This window comes from Vulpes vulpes, chromosome 7, assembly GCF_048418805.1.
Source record: "Vulpes vulpes isolate BD-2025 chromosome 7, VulVul3, whole genome shotgun sequence".
In the NCBI taxonomy this organism is placed as follows: domain Eukaryota; kingdom Metazoa; phylum Chordata; class Mammalia; order Carnivora; family Canidae; genus Vulpes; species Vulpes vulpes.
The window spans coordinates 113,545,347-113,568,496 of NC_132786.1; the positions used below are offsets into that span (position 1 = coordinate 113,545,347).

Consider the following 23,150-nt stretch of genomic DNA (forward strand, 5'->3'; position numbering starts at 1 on the left):
CTGAGGAGGAAACCAGTCAGGCAGCAGGGACACCCACCCCTGGGGCTGCTGCTTGCTGGCCCTGAGTGCTAGGAGAGGTTTTCTAGGACTCTGAAAAACTGGAAGTACTACTCTACTTTCTACCCCCAGACAAGGATGTGGACGTACTCGAACAGCTGGGTTGATTTGAGAACAGCAAAGTCAATGGGTCTGTACACATTCCCTTAAAGAGAAGCAAGCAGAGGGGCACCTGGGTGGCTGAGCTGGTTAAGTGTCTGCCTTCAGCTCAGGTCACGACCTCAGGGTCCTGGGATCGAGCCCCACAGTGGGCTCCCTGCTCAGTGGCAGGTGGGGGTAGGAGGCCTGCTTTCCCTCTGTCTCTGCCCCTCCTCTGCTCTCTCTCTCTCTCTCTTCCAAATAAATAAGCCTTTAAAAAAGAGGAGAGAAGCAAGCAGTTGGTGTGCAGTCCTCATTCATGGCGATGTTCTGAGAATGAAAAGGCCACGGTGAGACAAGCATTTGGTGGGTTTCTCAACCCTGGCAGGACTCTACGGGAGCGGAGAATGTCTCCGCTTTGCACACCCACTCAGCGCTCCTAGGGGCCAGAAAAAGAGCCACGCTGAGATACACTGCATGCACCCATTTCCCCACCTTGCTTCCCCTGCAGTCTGTTCCTTTGGCTAAACAACTCAAGGAGTCACATTAAGTTTACAAGAGTGTCCTTTTCCTGCCAAAACAATGCAGTCCCCTTGGCAGGTTTTTAACCTCCTAAAGCGAAAAAGCCTCGTTTTCTTCATCTCTAAAATAGGAAAGTTAGTAGCTGTGCCCTGTGCCTTGCAGAGATTAAATGAAATACCGCATAGGAGCCCTCTGACCCATGCCCCAGGACACGCCCCAAAATGCTGCTGGTGGCAGGGGTGGCTGCAGCGGCGGCTTCGTTACGGATATAAAACCAGTGGAAACCCCAAGGAGTCACCTAAAAATGGTATGTTCTCAGCAGGCTAATCAGTTTGGCCAACATTTAAAGAGGAGGGGCAAGAATAAGAAGAAAGCAAAGAGTTAATAAACACCTGTTCCCCTTTTAACTATGTTATCTCCAGAACCATCTCGAGAGTGTGAGTCATTTCTCACTGGAGAGTCTGGAGGTTTGCAGGAGTCCACCAGAGAATTCCTTCTGCCCCCCTCCTCTCCCCTTCAGAATGAACAAGTACAGGAAGGGTGCCAAGATGCCTGCACCAGGACAGTTTTTATATAACCACATTATTCTCAAATTGGTTCTTGTCCCTTCCCATTGGAAAGGTTTTGACAGTCTTCCTACACATACAAAATGCCATCCCCAGAATTAGAATCCCACGCCATGAAGCCAGTTCCTGGTGTATAAATTACTTCCTCCCAGACATGAAACAGGTCTGGATGTCGTGCTCACACCTCCTCTTCCAAGGTCACATCACACCAAATTCAGAGCTATGAGACACAGTGACAATTGGTGACCATTTGGAAAAGAAAAAGAAAAAAAAAGTCTCTGGAAAAAGAATCAAAATAGGAGGCACCCTAAAATCCACATAGCGCTGTTTAATGGTTGTCAGAAGCAAGGCCAACAGCAAGCAGGCAACTGTATCTGGGTGTCTCTTCCTTCGTCCTCTTTCCTGCACCCCAGAAGAGCCAGAACTGCTCTCAAGGGTGCTCTGATGCCATCCCACCAGGGGCAAAATCACAGGCAATGACAGCAAAGCATAAGGGAAAGAGGTGCTAGATGTTTACAACAACCCATCATAGATGCCAGAACCTCGGAACCGTTCATTCTATCCTACTCTGATCAAAGGCTCTGGCTCTAGTACTGCCCAGCCTAAGCTCAAGGCACTTGAAATGGTTACCTTAGATGGAGCCAGCCAACTGAAAAATGCTTCCTGCTGTGGCTAACAAAATTTCTTTTATTTATGTTGTGGTTGTGAGCCCTCCCTGCCTTTGAAAATTCTCACAGAAGCAGACAACTGTGACAGACTGGACCCGTAAGGAGAGACACACTTAGTGATGGCCCTGTGTGCTAGCTCTCGAGCAGCAAAAAGGTAGAGGAAAAATAACTACCCCTTCATTAAAGAGGCCCTTTGAAGGGTATAAAATCCCTGCCCTGATAAGCACTCTTAACGAAAATTCTCGAGAATTCATGGACTTTGGGATTTGTCACCCCTTAGGATTAGCTCTGCTTTTAAAGCTACCTATTTCTGGGGATCCCTGGGTGGCTCAGTGGTTTAGCGCCTGCCTTTGGCCCAGGGTGCGATCCTGGAGTCCCGAGATCGAGTCCCACGTCAGGCTCCCAGCATGGAGCCTGCTTCTCCCTCCTCCTGTGTCTCTGCCTCCCTCTCTCTCTCTATGTCTGTCAAAAATAAATAAACAAAATCTTAAAAAATAAAATAAAATAAAGATACCTATTTCTAATCTCAGACCCAGCTGGTTATGGTCGGATGGAGAACTGTGCCAGTCATCCAAGGAGGAGAAAATGCAGTCCCTGGTCTCATTATGACCATCAGATCCAAATGGTTATATCAATAATTAGAATTTATTAATATTTTCTCAATGCCAGGCAGGTTTCTAAGAACTTACCAACTATTAACTCGCTAATCTCCATAGCAAGCCTAGGTAGGAACTATTACTATTACTATGGCCATCTTACTAACGAAGATAGAAAAGTTAAGATGAGTTGTCCAAGGTCCCACAGCTGGTGAGCAAAAACAGGCAGTCTAACCCAGAGGCTGTGCTCACAGAAGCTGTGCTATAGAGTCTCAATAAAATTGACTTGTTTATATATCACTAAACCTGCATCCCTGATGTAGCAACCTCACACCTGTGGATGGTGCCCTTTCGCTCCAAAGTTCCATGTACAAAGAAAGGATGCCAAAAAGGTGTGCACAATAATACTCTAAGAGGTTAATGACAAATGACACACACACACACACACACACTCTCTCTCTCTGTCTCTCACTAATAAATAAATAAAATCTTAAAAAAAAAAAAAAAAAGGGCAGCCCGGGTGGTTCAGCAGTTTAGGGCCGCCTTCAGCCCAGGGCGTGATCCCACGTCAGGCTTCCTGCATGGAGCCTGCTTCTCCCTCTGCCTGTGTCTCTGCCGTTCTCAATCTCTCTCATTAATAAATAAAACATTTTTTTTAAAAAAAGAGGTTAATGACTAACGCTGTTCAGTATGTTGCCTCCTTCTGCCACAGACATGTTTTAAATGGGACAAAGTTCTTGCGTGTTTTAAGCTACAAATGGAAGGTGAAAGGTTTTGGCTGGGGCAGGGTTCTTCTGAACCTTTTAAAAATTACCCCACCAGGGGTGCCTGGTTGGCTCAGTCAGTTAAGAGACTGACTCTTGATTTCGGCTCAGGTCATGATCTCAGGGTCATGATATTGAGCCCCACATCTGGCTATGCACTGGGTATGGAGCCTACCTCTCCCTCTGTCCCTTCTCTCTCATGCTCGCTCTCTCTCACAATAAAATAAAATAAAGTAAAATAAAATAAAATAAAAGATAAAATAAAATATATAAAATAAATAAAATAAAATAAAAATAAAGTAGAATAAAATAAAATAAAAATAGAACAGAATAAAAAATAAAATAAAATATATAAAATAAAATAAAATTAAATTAAAATAAAATAAAATAAAATAAAATAAAATAAGATAAAATAAAATAAAAATAACCGTACTAAATACTCCACCTTATCAAGCACATCTGAATTGCTCTTGTAAAGACATCTTCAGCCTGGATAGCAACTAATAGACATATCTTTGTTGGGAGCACCCCCTAGTGACAGAAAGCAGACCCAGCTCTATCAGAGATCTAAAAGGCCCTGGGGCACAGTGGGTGCTGAAACAGCAAAGGAGCTGGGAAAATAGGGAGCAAGGGAAATCTGTCTCCTTCCTCTTTTCGGTAGCCATCCCTGAAAAATAAATCACAATAAAAAATACAAGAGGAAGACGAAGCTCAAAGACTGTCATGACAATGGATCACAGTTTATTGGTTTTAAAAGGTTTCCTTTTCAAATATTTCCTCTAAAAATATCAAAGCATTTCACAAGCACAATTATTCATGTGTCCCTGGTCAAGGAGTAAGGACTGATGTGCTTTTCACCATCTTCAGGGGGGCATCCACAGCAAGTAAATGCTGGATGTCTGGGGGCTGATTCTGAAATGAGGTTATATCCCCAGGTCCCACTGGCCCTCTGAGCCCCGCCCCCTGCTAGGGTGGGCACAAGGGGAATAACGTGGCACATACGTACATCACTGACCTGATGGAAATGGGAGGGACAACATACTCCAAGCAGCAAGAGAAAGGCAGAGGAAATGAGAGTCTATCCTCCACCTTCCACAGTGAGAACTCATGCTGGGGCTGCCCCTGCAAGTCACCCTGCACCAGTTTGGACTGTCCTTCCCCAATCCAGAGAGCAGAGCAAGATCAGGGAAGAAAAGATCTGCAAGTATTCTGCATGGAACTTCTTGGTTGTCTCTCCGCATCACTAGGAAGCGTGAGGACACTAACCCGAGAGAGAGGTGGCCCTACGAGGCTGCCCCAACCTGAAGAGCCCACCTCGCAGGAGCTCTGTCCCAGTGATCTGCTCGCCGGTTTCACTGATGGGATCTGCAAACCAACATCTGATCTTCCTGGGGTCTGCGGGAGAGATCTTCCCGGAGCTAACTCTTCCTCTTCGACGTGTACAAGGACAACGAAACTATGGTCTCTGCGCTTGAAACCAAATGTGAAGACAGTGTGTGCCATGCTCTGTATCATTTAACCAAAGACATCCACGAAAAACACCGCAGAGCCCACCCCGGACAGGACACTGGTGATTTTCACCTGTACGGGAAGAGTCCCTTGAAAGACAGGACTCCCACTCACCAATGAAGGAGGGGAGCAACACAACTGCCTGCAACTTTTTGCCTGAACTATTGGCAGCCTCACTGAATGCCCTCCACTGGCTACTTTCCTTTCCAAACCGCCCACCCCCCACCCCCGCTGTTTGTTGGAGTAAGGAAGGCAAAGGCAGAGATAAAAGCAAAAATTATCCACGAGGCTCCGAGAGACTCAAGTACTTTCTATCATCAAGTTAGAAGTCTCAATGACATCTTTGAACATATAACTCAGGAAGTGGCTACTTAAAAGAAAAAGCTGAAAAATGACTCTGTAAGATCATTTTCAACTGAGAAATGTTGATCAAGAATCAACTCAGGGGGTGGGTGCCTGGGTGGCTTAGTAGGTTGAGCTTCTGACTCTTGATTTCAGCTTAGGTCATGATCTCAGGGTTGTGGGATTGAGCCCCATGTCAGCTTTGTGATCACCAGGGAGTCTGCTTCAGATTCTCTCTCCCTCTCCCCCAATTCCTCTCCTCTCCGATCTCTCTTCTCTCTCTCAAATGATTAAACTAAGAAAGACAGAAAGAAGAAAGAAAGAAAGAAAGAAAGAAAGAAAGAAAGAAAGAAAGTAAGTAAGTCAGCTCAGACTTCCCCAGACAGCTTTGACCCCATCACAACAATGCTAGTTTACTGGGACTCCACTGACCACTCCTACCCCCTCCATGTTATTGCATCACACGTTTTAATTATGTGTAGTTTTTTTTTAAGATTTTATTCATTTATTCATGAGAGACACAGAGAGAGAGAGGCAGAGACACAGGCAGAGGGAGAAGCAGGCTCCATGCAGGGAGCCCGATGTGGGACTCCATCCTGGGTCTCCAGAATCACGCCCTGGGCTGAAGGCGGCGCTAAACTGCTGAGCCACCCGGGCTGCCCAATTATGTGTAGTTTTAACTCAAAATGCATCATTACTATTGTTCCTACAGCCAATATTCATTTAGCTTTTCCATTTCTAGCACATTCTTTCCTGCATGTCCATGTTAAGACAGAAGATATATACTAGATGTGCAGGGACACCTGGGTGGGTCAGTGGTTGAGCGTCTGCCTTGGGCTCAGGGCTTGATCCCAGGATCTGGGATCGAGTCCCACATCAGGCTCCTTGCATGGAGCCTGCTTCTCCCTCTACCTATGTCTTTGCCTCTCTCTCTCTCTGTCTCTCATGAATAAATAAAGTCTTTAAAAAAATACTAGATACGCAGACTATTATACCCATATAAAAGCCCTCAATGACAGTATAAGGAAAAAGAATTGAGAAGGAAAGTCAGGATACGTAGGTACTAGATAAAAGCTCATCTGCCACAAAGAGACAAATCTCAACGAACAGGGAGGCCCGCTGGACATCTTAGAATGTTCCTAGCCCCTGGAGGCCCCCATGTAGGCTAGAGCCTCCCATCCCACCCTGAGGAGACCCTAAGGCCCCTGTTTTGGCCCCACAACCTCATGCTCTGCAGGCAGATAAGCAGAGCTGCAATGTCACTGGGTGTCCCAGTGGCTGTTTGTTCCAGTCTGGGGGCAGTGTGACCCTGGGGACGCTGGTTGGGAGTCCACGGCTGTGCTTTTGGTGCCATCTGGTGGCCGATTTTGCTCTAGCTTCTCTGATAAGGAATCTCCCAGCTAGTTGCACCCTGATGGGAGGCAAGAGTGGAAATGATTAGGACTGGGGCTTTGCAGCATTTCAGATGGGGAAAGGGAGTGTGTGATCAGAATAGACCAGACTGTGGTGTCCATGAGGCAGAAAATAGAAGGTTGGGTTCCAAGGAACAAGCACGCCCAGTATCTGCCTGTGAATTCACCAGTCTCTGATAATCCCTCACCAACATGCCCTGGGGGTCTCAGAGGGAAGGAATGGTCTGGGGCTGGATGAACTGGCAAAGATTGGCCAGAGCTTCCTGGAAGAGCACCCCAGCCCACGCGGGGACCTCCTGAATTCTGAGTGGCTAAAACCTGGATAATTTCAATGAACAACAGTTTAAAAAATTATTAGTTGTCCTTTTGCTTTTATGACCTACTGCTTAAGGGTCACATATTTAACTATTTGAGAGCAAAGTGCTTGGTTATTAGGAATACTACCCTAATTATTAAATCATTCATACGGAGAAAGGTCACTTACTTTACAGAAAGCTGCTTTACCTTGTGGTTACCAGGCCAAGAGGCGGTTTGTTGCAAAGAGGGGGAGGGATGAGGAGCACCACAAAATTAGGTAAATGTCAAAATTTACTTTCTACATTTCCCACACACGTACTCGATTCTTATTAACACTGTCCTTGGGCTCCAAGGGACCGAATCACATTCTCAGAGACAAAACCTTATGAGGATGACCTGTCAGGAATGATGCAAAAATAAAAGCCAAGTCCGCCATAGGCAGAGAGATTCCTCCTCTATGAACAATGATTATGGATTGAAAATTCCCCTGACCTCAATGTCATGAGATTTTCACCTAGCAGCGGTTTCGAGGCAGCTTCTGACTTCAAACAAATGAATCAGATCCCAGTCTGCTGTCATGCTCCCCCGTGACCGTCCTGAGCAGCGCCAAGTGCTGGGCAGATGCTCCTGTCACCCTAGTGAAGGGTGGGCTTTCTCTTCCCCACTTAGCACACACAGGCCACAGAGCTAGGAGGGAAGTGAATCTAGGACAGCCTGGGCTTCTCCCCTCCAGCGCTTACCCCTGCCTGTAAGCTCCCCAAGCAATCAAAGTACATCCATTCTGCTTTCTCCCGGTAGCTATGTTCTACGAAGTCATTGCAAATCCCGAGATAGCGAACACTGAGCCACTGCTTCCAAGAGGCAAATAGAGGGTTAGGTGTCTTCCAGGCTCTGGTCACAAGACTTTGTCAATCAGTTGATACATAACTTTATGTGTTTTTTTTTTTTTATAAGACAACTGATTTAACATATATTGCTGGTTCATTGACGTTGAACTCACAGCAACGACACTAATGTGTGCCGGACTTGGGTTTATCATCTAATACACATTTCCCCCTTAAGGCACATCACAGCTCCGTGCACTTAGGGGACCAGGCACCACTACAGTATTACACTCGGGGACCACTTGCAACAGCAGTATCACCGACACAAGGGATAAATTTTAAAAATCAAGGCCCTGGCTAGCCTACAAAAGGGACTCCCATTTATAGTATGAGACATGAAATAAGAAGGCAGTGTCACCTTCTGTGACCCGTGTCTGCAAATGATGATGAAAGCACCACGAGTGTTGATTTGGGGATTACAAATATATATCAGTGAGGAGCTGGATTTGCAAACACGGAATCCACGAACCATGAGGATTGCCTGAATTTTTCGAACCCTCTTGAATTTAAAATTCTCTATAATCTGTCCTTATTTGCAAAAGCCAACTCTACTCTCCCCATGCGACCTAAATGTCAGCCCATGACCCCTTTGGAAGTTGCCTAAACATACACTATTCTCTCATCAGTAACTCGTATTTTGAACTACACACTTTTTCACAATCCTCCTGGCACAACTTAAAACCCTCACACCCCCCGTCACTACCTGTCATAGTGTCACGGGACACTGTGTGATGCTCCAATAATATCAATAGTGATTATAACATCAGCATAACTGCATCTAAATGCCTAGCCTGCTTACCATGTGCCAGCCATTGTGTTAATATGTATGATCCACGAGCATCTAATTATATTCACACAACAAATTTATTGATGGAGACAACTCTTATACCCTAAAGATAAGGCAACTAAGATATGAAGAGGTCAGGTAATCTGCCCAAGTCACTCAGCCTGTGAGAAGGAGAGTCAAGAATCAACGACCGGCAGCCTGAATTCAGAGCCCAACCTTAATCCGCGTGTCACGCTCACAGTTACAGTTGAATTCATTTAGACCAGGAGGCTTCCTCCTGTGATAGGGAAACAGAGATGGGGACGGGGATGGAGATGGAGGAAGACATGGATAAATATGTATCTCACTTCATTCCTTGCCATCTGTATTTGAGAAAAAATATATTAAAATGACACCAAGCACTGCATATGCAATTACATATAATTATACTTGTGTAAAGATGCGTAATTATCTTCTATCATCTGGGAAGCAGAAAATCCTCTAAAAAATTTAACACGAATCTGTATTAGTCATGTTTTCTTATTTGTGCATATTCTCTGATCCTTTGAGATCTTGGGTCCTTGCTAAGATTGGAGGAACTGCCCTTCCCAGGGTTAGCTAATTCCTAGAGACAGGAAGCATGCATTTCATGGCAAAATAGTCAATCCAGACCCCAAACCCCAACAGATCTCCCTTATCAGAGTTTTACACTCTGAGCCACTATTCCCCTGCCCTCAGCACCACAAGGCCAGATAACAGACAACTAGGGGCAGCCCCTGTGCTCCAAAGTCCAATGAGATTATTCAAACTGGCCAATCCTAAATCTGCTTACACTATCTTGCCTCACTTTTTTCATGGAAACCACAACAAAGGCCATTTTGTCCACGTTTTCCCCTCACTCCGCTGCTTCCCGACGGTCCCCAGTGCTTGTCCAGGTGCTCTATGTGGTGTGACACGCTCCCTCTCTTGAGAACTATGAGCAATGTGGTATCTTTCCTCCAGGTGAGGTGCTGGCCTCGCCACACCTAAACACAATCAAACCTACACTTTAAAAAAGAATCTTAATTCTGAAATAATATTTTTCTCATTAGCTTTTTTTGCTTCCACATTTTAGTCACTTTTTAAAGACAATCTAAAAAAAAATAAAGACAATCTGAAAATGCTAAGGGAAAGATTTATCAAAACTTCTCATATTAAGACATATTGTTCAGCAAGTTTCTTTTAAAAATGAGTTTATTGAGGCACCAGAGTGGCTCAGTTGGTCTGACTCTTGATCTTAGTTGAGGTCTCAATCTCAGGGTCATAGTTCAAGCCTTGCATTGGGCTCCACACTGGGCGTAGAGTCTGCTTAATTAATTAATTAATTAATTAACAAAAATGAGTTTATTTTGGGACAAGCTAAAAGAACAGGAAAGAAAAGACATTTAGGGGGGAAAAAAACACCAGCCTTGTCCAACTTCAACATCTGCCTTGGCTCAAGAGAGATCAGAAAAATGAACTACAGATAACATCCTTTGTAATGACTGCCCAACAGACGGGATGAAGGTAAAATTCACAAAAGAGAATCTACCAATTTGACAAGAAGACAAACTCTGAAGGCTTTCTGGCCAGGAACACAACTCTTCACAGAGTACGAACACCATTTTGCACCGTTCTTGGTGATGATAATCAACAAGATAACAGTTTGTATTCAGGCATCTCCCTGGTTTTCAAAATAAAGTCATTCTAAATATGAGAATCTGCCTTCCATCACCTTGAGAAATACATGGCCCTTGCCTTGTGAGTGCCAATAAACCAGCGTTATCCCAGACAACCCTGACCCCTTCTCCCGCCCAGGCACCTGCACGTCCATGCAGAAACCAGAGAATCATTAACCGAGAGATCTTAAAAGATTAAGCTGCTTTGTTTTAGAAGCAGGTGCCTCTCTGTGTTATGACTAACCATACACGCCACTTAGCCACTTTAAATTGAGATTTCAGAATTATTTCATCAGAAAAATCTGCTCTGTTGGGATGCCGTGCTGAGCAGGAATGTAAGGCCATCTGCCTCCTCAAAGGTGCTGTTCCCTATTATCCTTTAACAACTATTCTGCTTGCCTTGTTGGAGCAACTGCCCCTTCCACGTTGGAAAACTGAAGAAGCTGCCTGTGATTTCCACGATACGCACTCTCCGAAGAGCAACAAAGGGAAGTACTATTCGCTGGGTACATCCTCCATCCCAGGTGCTGTGCCAGGTACTAATGGATGCTCTTTGGTGGCCTCCTACTTGACCGTGAAATACAAGAGTAACAGCATAAGAGAGGAACCAGATGCCCGAGCAGTTTTAATACTTAACCCGCTGGTCCAAGGGCTGGTAATTAGGAAAAATGAAATTGAAATCTAGGCCCCCTCGACTCTAAAAACTTGTCATGTAACACCCCCTGGGCAGTGCCTACTGGGGAGATGTTATGTGGGAAATAACATCTTCATCGTATGAACTGAAGTTTTCTTCAACGAGATTCCAAAGATTTTCCAAAACCTCAATTGCTCCTAAAAGGAGGCCAAGGAAGGAGTTCATTAAAGGGAGGGGCACGATCATTCGTCCTTCAGAAGCACACAGGGAGCTCTGCACCTGCACAGCCTGCAGCATCCAGAGCCCGTACTAGCCTCCGCCAGCTCCAGCGCTTCCCCACGATGGTCTCTAGGTGGCGCAATGAGCGCGTGATTCCATTTACTGGAACTTGCCTATTTCTGGGGGACTGGGCACTCAAAAGTGAAAAATCTCTGCTTTGATGTCAAAACTGTTGGAGGTTTTCCACCATTAGAAAATCATTATTAAATGATTCTTTCCAATTTCTCAACTCTCCTGATGCAAGATCGTGGCCTGGAAGAAGTTTCAGGGGGAAGGACTAAAATTGAAAACTAAAAAAAGAGCCATGGAAAAATAAAGGAAACCGACACTCTTTTTTGGTTATTCTGCGTTCCAGGTCTTCGCTTTTACTCAAATGACCTTTCAAGTGAGGCCACGTAAGATCTAAAGCCTTAGGGACGCCTGGGTGGCTCAGCGGTTTAGCTCCTGCCTTTGGCCCAGGGAGGTGATCCTGGAGTCCCAGGATCGAATCCCATGTCGGGCTCCCTGCATGGAGCCTGCTTCTCCCTCTGCCTCTGTCTGTGCCTCTCTCTCTCTGTGTCTCTCATGAATAAATAAATAAAATCTTTAAAAAGAAAAAAAAATATCTAAAGCCTTAAAAACCACATCAGATTAACTTTCAATTAAAAAAATACATTGTTCTGGGGAATCCCTGGGTGGCTCAGCAGTTTTGCGTCTGCCTTTGGCCCAGGGAGTGATCCTGGAGTCCTAGGATTGAGTCCCACATCGGGCTCCCTGCGTGGAGCCTGCTTCTCCCTCTGCCTGTGTCTCTGCCTCTCTCTCTCTCTCTCTCTGTGTGTGTGTGTGTGTGTGTGTGTGTGTGTGTGTCTCATGTATAAATAAATAAAATCTTTAAAAAAAAATACATTGTTCTGGGACGCCAGGGTGGCTCAGTGATGGAGCATCTGCTTTCGGCTCAGGTCGTGATCCTGGGGTCCTGGGATCGAGTCCCACATCGGGCTCCCTGCATGGAGCCTGCTTCTCCCTCTGCCTGTGTCTCTGCCTCTCTCTGTATCTCTCACGAATAAATAAATAAAATCTTAGTTTAGGAAGCATTACTAGAAAAGTAAAAAACAAAAAAAAACAGAAGTCACTCTGATTCATTTAGTTAAAATGGAAATGAGTCAATGTTTGTAGAAAACAATTTGGTAAATATCAACAAGTTTAAAAATAAAGCCATAGAAATGACAGTCCCACAAATTTATCCTAATAATGTGATCGTGGATGCACATAAATACCAGGTGGCAAAGATGTCAATTACAGACTTATTGGTAATTTCAAAGCATTGGATTATTCAGCAGAAGGGGTTGGTTGAAATATACTGTAGTCCATCCAAAAATGAAAAACTCCTCAGTAATGAAAAACAGTACATATTAACTAATGTGGAAACATATCCCAAAACAATCCCCACGAAAGACAAGGTTTCCCAAATAATATACAAAGCGTGATACTGATGTATATAAAATTAATATTTGTGTGTGTACTAAAGAAGGGTGTATTTGTAATTATAAAGTAATGCCTAGTGATTTCTTCTTTTTTTTATTTATTTTTATTTTTATTTTTTTGCCTAGTGATTTCTAATCGCTGAAGCCAAAATTTCATTGTTTGCCATTTACCATGCAGGCCAAAATGGAAATCCAATTTTACATACGTAGAATTTGAGATTAATCAGCTCAAAGTCACCAGAGAAATGCAATGGTGAGAAAGGCCAGAATGGAACCCATGGAGAAACAAAAACAACAGATTATATTTAGGACAAGCTGTGTTCTGATTTGCAAACTGGAAAAAAAGAAAATCCAGGAGGAGTCATCTTATTAGCATCCATAACAAGACAAAACTGTTAGGAAACTATAAATTGCATAAATCTCCATGTGAATACATTTCAGGAGATTCTCAATTTGATTTGGGTATGAAACCCATGTATATAAGTGATCCAGTCACTAACCCAGTAATAAGATCCCTCCCACAGTTGCCATCCCCCGTGTCTTTCGTGTATAGAGCCTTAAGCATCTTGTGCTGTAGATTTAATGAAGTCTAGATGCATTCTGGGCTAACTACACTTAATCAGAACTAAATAAACAAGCTCAGTATTAGTCACACTTGTGCAAGTTATTCCGACTCGCTGCAGCCAGAAGAGATTTTCATGTGATCCTGTTTAAACCAGCTAAACATCTGGAAAATGTGGAAACTATTCCGCGAGGCGCAAGAGGACCACACGCTCGGAGGAGACATCAGTTACGTGGCTGAGGTCAGACCCCTGGTGTTGGAACGAGAGAGCTTACTGGAGACAGCTTACTTACAATGAAGCCAAGTTTTTTGTAATCCCGGGTGTACATGGACTTGCGTTTCTCCATGCTGCCGCTGCTGTTATTGGGTTCAGACTCTGCATCAAAAGCAATTCTTCGAAGTTCAAATATGATGTCCCTCTGAGCCTGAAGGCGTTGGGGGAGGGAGAGAAAAGGGGGAGGGAAGAGCTGCTTTCATTGTGTGACATTACATATACTCCCTCTTTCCCCAGGGCCTAAATGAATCACTGCTTTCAGGCAAAAAGAAAAACAGATAAAAGACAACCAATGTTCTAAGTTAGAGCTGTGCATAGTTCCCCTGCCACTCTCCCTGCTGGTCAGCCCTGGCTTCATTCCATGTTTGTCCTCACGACCAAGTCATTTGAAGTGCTTAGGTCAACTGCCTAGTGAAGTTCTAGATGGAGTCCCAAATATGATAGAGAGCCTGGGCCTGGGGGAAGTCAGGTTCAAGAACCTGGGAGCCCCACGCTGTCCGAAACAAAGTGAGAGGCACACAAGTTCATGAACAGTATTTAAGCGACAAGGGATCCCGGACTCCACGAAGAAGTGACTACACAGAAACAAGCCCTGAAGAATGGTTAAAAATGGCAAGCCTTTTGTTACGTATGTTTTACCACAATAAGAAAAAAAAATATGTATGTTTTAAATAAATAAAAGGAAGCATTTCCAAACGGGGAGGGCCGTTCCACATTAAGATGCATGGCCTTCCGTCACTAGGAGTGGTAAGATGACAGTCTCATCTCTCAGATGATTACACTTGGCCTTGCCAAAAGTCCGGGGCACGTTGGACAGCCTCTCAAAGCCTCTCCATCATCCTTAATCGCATGGCCTCGCGCCATGGACGAAGTGCTGCAGCAGTTACACACTTCACATGTGCAGGGCACATCTGCAATAGATCAGGCCCTCACGTGCCAATAATGAGTGTTTTCCTTTCCAAAGCTGCAGCGCTGCTTAAGTTGAAAATGTGCTACAGCAGGGCTCCCAGCTGTTTCCTCACACTCTGTCCTCACACAGTCAAGTTCCCCAAAAGCCTTTGGACAGAGACAGAACCTTCCACACACAACAACCAGAGACCTAGAGAGAATTGTAACAAACAGCCCGACCAAAATGCAAGCCCAGAGATCAGGTGTAGCCTGGGACCCCCACCCTCGGCACTGATCACTGAGAACGGAAATTACTTCCTCAACCTGAATAAGTATCATGCGGAGCAACCAGAGGCCCTACTTGTCTGGGACCTTGACTCCAGAGCTATTACTTTTGAAGGTATTGGGACCAAGGGCCAAGGTTGGTGGCCATGTGACATCAGGTTTTCTTAGCCAAGAAAGGAAGAGTACGCATGTGTGTGATGCATAATGAAAGAATCCATTTGCTTTATTCTTATTCTCTGAGTCAAAGTTCATCTAAATTCTAAATACATTCTTCCAAGTTCTAGAGCATCTGGGTGGCTCCGTCAGTTAAGCATCTGACTTCAGCTCAGGTCATGATCTCAGAGTCCTGGGATGGAGGCCTGAGTTGGGCTCCCTGCTCAGCGGGGAGCCTTCTTCTCGCTCTCCCACTGCCCCTCCCCCTGCTGCACTCTCTCTGTCTCTCTCTCTCAAATAAATAAAATCTCAAAAAAAAAAAATGCATTCCCCCAAGTTCTCAGATGGTAAGAAAACAACATCATTATCTAAAAATTCTGGATCTCGGAGTAGCCCAAGAGATTTTAATAACCACTTTCTCTCCCTTATGTGCCTTTTTGCTGCTGTCTAGTGAGCACGCACCTGGTCCTGGGGGTCCATCTTGGTCATCATCCGGTCTTCTAGAAGGTTGAAGGTAAGTACCTGCAGCACGTATAGCTGGTGTGCCATTTCATTGTTGATGGCTCTCTGAGCTCGGATGACGTGCTGGGGAGATAGTTCAGAAATCAGGATTTTTTTTTTTCTTAAGAAAAGGAAGAAAGAAAAAGCCAGCAACAATCAAGCCCCATCATTACACCAAGCAGAAGCCCAGAAGTCTTCCCGTGGAGGCACGGGGAATGCAGGTTGGTGGGATCACCTGTCAGCTGGAAGGTGAGGATGCAGGTGATCTTGGAGCTTTTCTTGACATTCCAGAGCCCAATAAAGTTCTGGATGTGTGGGCCAGAATCCAGGTAAAGACCTCCTGTGTGCAGCAGAGAGTAGAAGAAAGGAAGGCACTGCAAATGCCCTGGTGAGTGCAGCTATATAAATCAAGAAAGTGTGCCTGAGATAAGAGTATCTTGAAGAGAAAGGTGGGTTTCTACAACAAAAGCCTTCCCTGCATGCAGTGGAGGGACAAATGGTGCGTAGGTATTGTAAGCAACTTTGCCATCATCTTACCCTACAATGGTCTCTGACAGGTGATCCAGCTTCTAAATGGGGCGGAGTTTGAGAAGCAACATAAAAAAGCAAAGTCCCAATCAGACCCGAAGTTAATTCACTATGTAAACGTCTCCAGAAACCACCACCACCACCACCACCACCACAAGAAAATGAGCGGATTCACGTGCCTAACTTAACTCACTTGCCAACAATTAAATGAAAAAAATAAAATGACCCCCTTAGAAACAGAACCAAAATGGAACAGATATAAAAGAAATGGCAGGACTAGATATGGGTACCTTTGCCCCCCACTGGAGCTGGGTCAGAAAGGAGATTGAACACTTGGGCCTAACATACATCCTCTTGCACAGAGACCATGGTTATGTCTTAAAAATGCCAAACAACCAGTCAATGTGGTGAAACAACCATTCAAATCGGTTGTTTTGAATGCCCTGGACCCAACCACGTCTTGCTGTCTGAAAGAACTTTCTTGAGGTGCCCCAACCCAGCATGCACTTGGGACTCCACGCCCTGGCTGTGAGTACCATGTCAAAATAGTCAGTTAAAGAGGGAGGGGTGGGGAGAAGAATGAGGAACAGAAAAAAGCCACAAAACCAAAATAATGAGGGCGGTGGGGGTGGGAAGGTAGGTAGGCGGTGAGATTTGGGGATGGGGGGTGGAAAGAAACCTGTGTCCTTCCATTTTCAGAACAGAATGTTAATTCAGAGTATATGCTTCCTACCCAAGGTGTGTAGGCCATCTATTTTATTAGCAACTCCAAAGTATCTGCACTTCAACTTTTTGCCTGAGAATAGCAGCCTTGAACTGCCAGCCATCACGGCCCCACAGAAGTCCCATCGAAGCAAAAGGATCTTTCAGACACGATGGTTACAGCCATTCCACCCACCTCATCTACAGGCATTCTCACGCCGACGGCCACACCAAAATAAGAAGAGCAGGCTAAGACCTTAATATAACACTTCCAATCCTTCGTCTCTCCACCTTCCTCCTCTTACACAAATACCTTCCCTGAACTTCGCTCTGATACTGTAGGTTCCACTTTCACTGAGAACTGGGGTAAAGATTAACATTATGAATCCTCCTGCAGTCTCTACCACACTATTCCTGGGCCAAGAATCTATTCGAATGCTCTGCCGTCACCCATTTCATATTCCAGTTCCAGGGAAAAAGGTATGTCATCCCCCAAGAACTGAGGTAACCTCTTTTATCAAACAATGAAAATCACACTCATATGTTTCTTTTTAAGGCCTTGTCAGCCAGGAAGTTTAAGATCACACTTGATGACAAATTGTAGTCCTTGCTATTGGCTTTGGGTTCTAGAATATTTATTGTGTTTGCCCTCATAAGGTTTTTAATTTGCAGTTGCCTCACGGTATTGGAATGTGTGCGTGCGTGTGTGTGTGTGTGTGTGTGTGTGTGTGTATGATTGTGAGCTTGCAGAGAACTCTTTGAAATCACAGAAACAGAAATTGCTTCTTTGGTAACGCTGGGAATCAATCACGCATGCTTCTTTCAGTCTCTGGTTAAAGTTAAATAGCGGATAAGGCCTCAGGAAATCATGCCACTTGATTTATTTCTAAACATTCAAGACATAACGTGTAGGGCTTCTTTTCCACTGACATTTCAGGTCATCTCTGCATTGCAGTTAACGAGTAGATTCCATGTAGGCCTTTCCTGCCTATCTCTGCTGCAAAGGGGTCCAGGGAGATGCTTGTCATCATTTCAGGACTTCTGTCAGCGTCCAAGTGGTTTCCAGTTAAGCTTCTACATTAAAAACAGTTTAGGTTCACAGCAATGGATTTTTTTTTTTTAGGTCCTAGAGCCCCTGATTTCCTAAATGCAAAACTGATGTGATGGGGAGTGTAATAAACCTGCCCCCTTGGGAGAGGTTTCCACCCCTTCCTGGCAGAAAGTCTTTCTAGAGCAGTCCCAGAGACTCCTCCCTCCAGTCACATGAGACCATTCCTGTGGGAAAGCCCGTTTCTTCCAATTCCAGAGGCGCACTTCTTCTTCCTTTCTAGTTACTACTGCTTCCTCACAGGAGCAAAGGCTCAGAACAGACCACAGACTGAAGCCAAAAGAGGAGAAACATGAATGCACCAAACCATTCCTGCCCAAGACAGTACTCACACCACAGAGATACTCACTGTTAAAATGATGGAACGCAGTTGCTTCTGAGCCAAAATGTTCGCCATCTCCTGTTGAAGAAAAACACACCCACGCAAAACCTGAGGTTAGAGAAATACATTTCAACATGGCCCCAAATGGCTTGATCCTGAGTGTGCTTCCTAACTGGATATCAGCAGTATTTCTTGTGAAAGGAGAGACTCAAACAGTCCATCGTATTCAAATTGCTTTTTGCATGTTATGTTCAGATAACAGAGCCTCGTCCAAAAGCAAAGAAAGAAAATCTGGCACCCACAAACTTCTTTTTTAAGGAATTTCCTCCTTCCAGGAAAAAGTGAGTGTTGAATAAAAAGCAAATTCTCCAGATGAAAAGCAATGGTTCTCCACTCAAAAGGTTCATCGGCTTTTATTAGACTGCACATGTGCAGAGAGGTTTTACTAGGAAACATGCCTGCACCAAGGAGTTCCAACCATGTTAAGTCTCCAAGTCTTCTAAGAGCCATTTGATCTTAATCTGTGCAAAACCAAAGAGTGAGTGGTATGTACCCCAGGGCTTGAAAACAGTCTTTGCCAGTCAAGTGTGTGGCGCTTTTAGGACAGACAAATATCTGGGCAGGGGCTAATCTCCAAGAGCCCCCACCCCACCTTGCTAGGCCTCATTTATACAAATTGTATTTGGGACTTTGGCCTGCCTAGCACTGAGGATTCGTAGGTGGCTTTATTAAAAGAAATGATTCATAGACATTCTTTCTAAATATCGAGAAACAGGTATTAAGTTCAAACTATAAAGTTGGGTACAACCTTGGTGCAAACATTCAAAAATGAAAATACTGCTCATATTCAGGAAGGCACTTGAGTGTTTTTTGGTAGGGTGGGGCTGGATTTCAGCGTTTAAGTTGCTACTCTTGCTGAGTAGAGAAGAAACTAGGCTATGATTCAAAACTACAACCGTGAATTCGATCAAGGTGAAAAACTCGCAGGAAGCAAGGAGAGCCCAGACACAGGGGTGGGAAGGGTGAGGGGGACACACAGGCGGGTTTGGGCAGGAGCAGAAGATTGAGGACTTACAGTCAGAGGACAATCAAGGATGTCAACACTGCTCTCTACACCAACCTGGCGGCGCCATCGCCACCACAGAAAGGAAAGCAAGCAGGAGAGAAGAAGGCATGGAAGTTCAGAGCACTCTGTTAGAGGTTACAACTTGATTTTAACACCCCTGCTGACCCACTGCCTGGCAGAGCCAAGTGCACAGATACTGTGACGTGATTCAAAACACCTTTCAATCTTGAAAACAAAGAGCGCAAGCACAATGACGCATTCGGGAACAAGGGTAATGGCAATCTAGAAGGAACCTGTCTTTCCTTGGTGCACAGAAAGCAGGGCTTGCTTCCAAACGCAAATAGGTCCATTTTCTTTTTTTCTCCCAGACCAGATGAAAAACAAAAGGGCCCAAAGCACCCTAGAGCCCTTTTATTTTCTTTTATAAAAATGAGATTACTGCCTGACACACAAAGAAAAATATCTTCCGTGCCTATCTTAGCCTATTGATTTGTGACATTTTAAAATAAGTTCAAAGGGACAATATAGTTCCAATATATATAGCAATTGTTGTAATTATCTGTTGACATGATTTATTTTCTTCATAAGACCATGGTCAACTTAGGAACACAGAGACTGTCTTTTTCATCCTTGTATTCCCAGGCCTAGAGCACTATGTCTGACACAGAGTAGACAGTGAATGTTTGGTTGAAAATGAAAGAATATTTTCTTTTTCTTTCTTTCTTTTTTTTTTTGAAAGAATATTTTCTACTACTAAGGAATAGAGAAGTTTGGTCAGAGAGAAAATAGAAAAATCCTTGTCCATATCATGGATCTGTTGTTATTGTTCAATATTACAAAAGGGTTTGAGAAAACTCAAGACTCCATGGAGAATATTTTATACCATCAAGATGATATAAAAGTATAGATAGACGTAAATATGGATATAGGGATATTAGTATGGAAGGATGTTCACAAAACAAGTTTAGTTTTAAAAGCAGTTAGAAAAAAATAAACAGTACAAGTAGTATGATCCCATCCAGTGAAAAGATGATGTATGTAGAAAAGTCTTTGCATAGACCAAAGCAGGGCCCCATGTGTGCAAGGGTCCTCTCTCAGGGCATGCAATCATTCTGCTTTTCCCACATCTTTTAACTTTTATAATGGTTTTTAAATAATGCTTATGAAAGTCATAAATATTTGTAGAGAAATTTGGAAGGGACCTCACCAACATATTTGCCATGGGAATAATAAAATAATGGCAAGGAATTATAAGGAAAAGGATCCTTTTGCCCTCGTCTTCACAAAACAAATACCCTTTCCTCTTCATTTGTGCAGAGAAAGGGAGAATGTCCCACATCCAGGAGGCATGGGGAAGACCCCTCCCTTGCTTCCCTCACCCTCCCAGCCAATGGGAGAGAGCCCAGGGGGCCTTGGCAAAACAGGAAATTCTAGCCCAGCTCTCTACAAACCCACAGCTCTCTCAGTAAAGGGCACTCAGCGAATGCAAAACAGAAATATCACTCCAGTTTGTCTGCCAAGTAAAAAGATCTGACTCTGGTAGTATTTTTCTTCAGTAAAAGTAGATATCGGTGTTTAAAATCCATCAAATTCATTTTATACATTTTGAAAAATAGAGAAAACCCAGATAATGGAGTCCTACCAATGGGCTTGGCCCAAAGTCGGGAAGAGAAGTTGAAATAAAGTTTTTGCGCGGAAGTGGAATTTACCCAATATCCTAAGGCTTTAAAAAAACAAACAAAGCTGTTCCTGTAAATCTAATAAACAAATGTTTAGATTATGTTTTAATCTAATTGGAGTGAGAAAATGGTCTTGGAGTCTCTTTCAGGCTCCAGGGAGTTCTTCACTCCGCAAATCAGAGAATTCGGTGGGTGACGCCTCCTTGACAATGGGATGCTCTGCAGAGAAGAGCAAGGCCTACGTGGGACTCTTATCTGCTCAGCAATCTGATCAAATCCCTTACTCCCTGTGAGTCTCAATTTCCTCATTTGTAAGAAGGCAAGAGTAAGGCTTTCTACTAAGAGAATAAAGTGACATAGGACACAAAGCACTGAACCCTGAGCCTGGCAAGTGGCAAGCTCTCAGAATATCACTGATGGCAGGCTTTGGTAAATTTTCCTACCGACTCCCCAAATTCAGAAGGTTTAATTTTTCTCAAGAAAAGCCGATAACAATACAGAATATAACCCAGATGACACCCCCAATTAGTATGGTCTTCTGCTTTACAGGCTCCACTAACCTTCAGAAAATAACATCAAACTTTTCTTCATTATGAACTTGAAACTAGTTTTTTTTAGAACCAACTCTTTCCTTAATTCACTGAAAAATATTTTTTAAATTAAAAATCAAAATATCCCTTTTCTTGACAAACAATAGTCACTGACTCATCTTTAATTCAGCACAGTTTATAAAGTCCAAGCTAATTTTCTTTGTTGTCGCTATTTTTATTTTGAAGACTAAATTAGTCAGACTCTGGATATTCTGTATTATTATATACACGCTATCTTAGTTGGATTATTTTCTTAAATTATGCAACGTTAATAGACTATCCTTTGTGATTTTTTTTAAATCACAATTATTGGCAATTATTGCCAATCTGTGTTATCTCAAATACTGTCTAATTTTCAAAAAACAAAATTTGATTCACAGAAACTGAACCTAATGTTATATTGTATTGCCGTGCCATTATATTTTCATGGTTATGATTATTCTAGAGTCAGTACAGGTTAGCACCTGAGTCCCTATTTCTCCATGGTCACACGATTCCAATTCAGCAGATTAACAGTAGTTCTTGTTGTAAAAGGAAGATGCAAAGTGTATGCATGTCTAGATCCAGGGATCCAAATCATAGCAGTAAGAGTGGGCATGAGTTTTTGCTTGCCCTAATCCAAACTTCCTCCACAGGAAAAAAGAAAAAGCCCATGAGGTCAAACCAGATGGCTTTTTGCCCCACTCTCAGCTACCTATTTGGCCAGGTGTCCTTGGTCTGGCCCGTAGGAGGATCAAGCTTCTCCAGGACTATGTCAGGAGTGCACATGTGAGAGCTGCCGGGCAATTCGCTGAGCTGCTGGAAGTCATCATGAGCTCAGCATTTAGATTTGGATATAAAAAGAGGAGCCCCACCTAGGAATCCACCTACAAAGCCACTCTTAAAAATCCAGCCTGGAAGATAAGGCCTTAAGGAGAGCAGGCAATTCCTAGCTCCAGCCAAGACCAAACCAAAAGCACAGGAAACAACAAAGTCACTCCTCTCCCGGTGCAAACATAGCCCAAGGAATGAGCAAACAATTCTAAATGAAAAACAAACCAAAAACCCTCACATTTAGTCACTGAGGTTTAAAATACTTGGCAACAAAAAAATCAAAATGAAAAAAAAAAATTAAATTCTTGACACAGTGTTCAGTAGCATGATAGCTTCTAAATTCTTCTAAAACAATGTAGTGGTAACTGTCACTGAGCTCCCGGTACATTATTGGTTGAAAGATCTCTTATTTCCACCTGGTTTTTAGATGAGGTGAATTGTGTGACCAAGATAACACAGTATATGTTATCTTGACGGAAAAAAAAAAAAAAAACATGAATAGATTGCGAGGTGCAAGCTATGTTCCAAAACACACAAGAATCAACTCCTTCCACACCTCCCTCTACGATGATCCTTTACCTCAATGCAGAAGAACCAAAGACACAAAGGATGGGTTTCACATAGGTACATTTAAGGGGTTCCCTTCTCTTGTTTGAGCAGAGGAAGGGAAATGTGTTGCTCATCAACCCCGCCCCCCCCCGGGCCACATGCACACATGGACATCAGAAATGTCACAGCAAAGAGCCCCCCTGACATTTAAGCAGTTATCTCAACCAGTAGCAGCAAACTGTGTGTTCTCCTCCTATCCTTTCCATCTAAACTTCCATGTGCGAAGCGAGACACCTCTCAGGGTCTCAATGTCTTCATCAGGAAAATAGGGACAACACTTCCCTTGCCCTAGAGAGCATTCAATGGCATCACAGAAGCTCTAAGGGCTCCTACCTCTGCTTCTACCACAGGAGCAATGCTTTCATCTTCTTATGTTTTTAGCTTCTACGCTGGGTTTCATTGCTGAAAGGACTCTGCCTCTGGAACATTCCTAGCATTCTTCCTGAGACAAGGGCTTGCGCATCTCTACCTAGTTCCCACCAGATCTGTGAATGATCCCAGGCTGGCCAGCCAAGCTGCAGAGCAGCGGGGATGCC

At 43.8% G+C, this 23,150-nt stretch overlaps 1 protein-coding gene across 20 annotated transcripts in view; it reads right to left on the reverse strand.

Annotated features, from left to right (window-relative positions):
* ELMO1 (engulfment and cell motility 1) overlaps window positions 1–23,150 on the reverse strand; it is a 672,133-nt gene that overhangs the window by 306,102 nt on the left and 342,881 nt on the right. For 15 of the 20 annotated variants that reach the window (XM_072764753.1, XM_072764758.1, XM_072764757.1 and 12 more), the window contains 3 exons: window positions 17,885–17,935; window positions 15,159–15,281; window positions 13,390–13,521 (listed from right to left, as the gene is read on the reverse strand). In XM_072764753.1, coding sequence (XP_072620854.1) covers window positions 13,390–13,521; window positions 15,159–15,281; window positions 17,885–17,935 — 306 coding nt within the window. Of the gene's footprint in view, window positions 1–13,389; window positions 13,522–15,158; window positions 15,282–17,884; window positions 17,936–18,932; window positions 18,978–23,150 lie in introns of all 20 variants that reach the window. The other 5 variants (XM_072764743.1, XM_072764742.1, XM_072764741.1 and 2 more) reach the window with 1 other exon arrangement.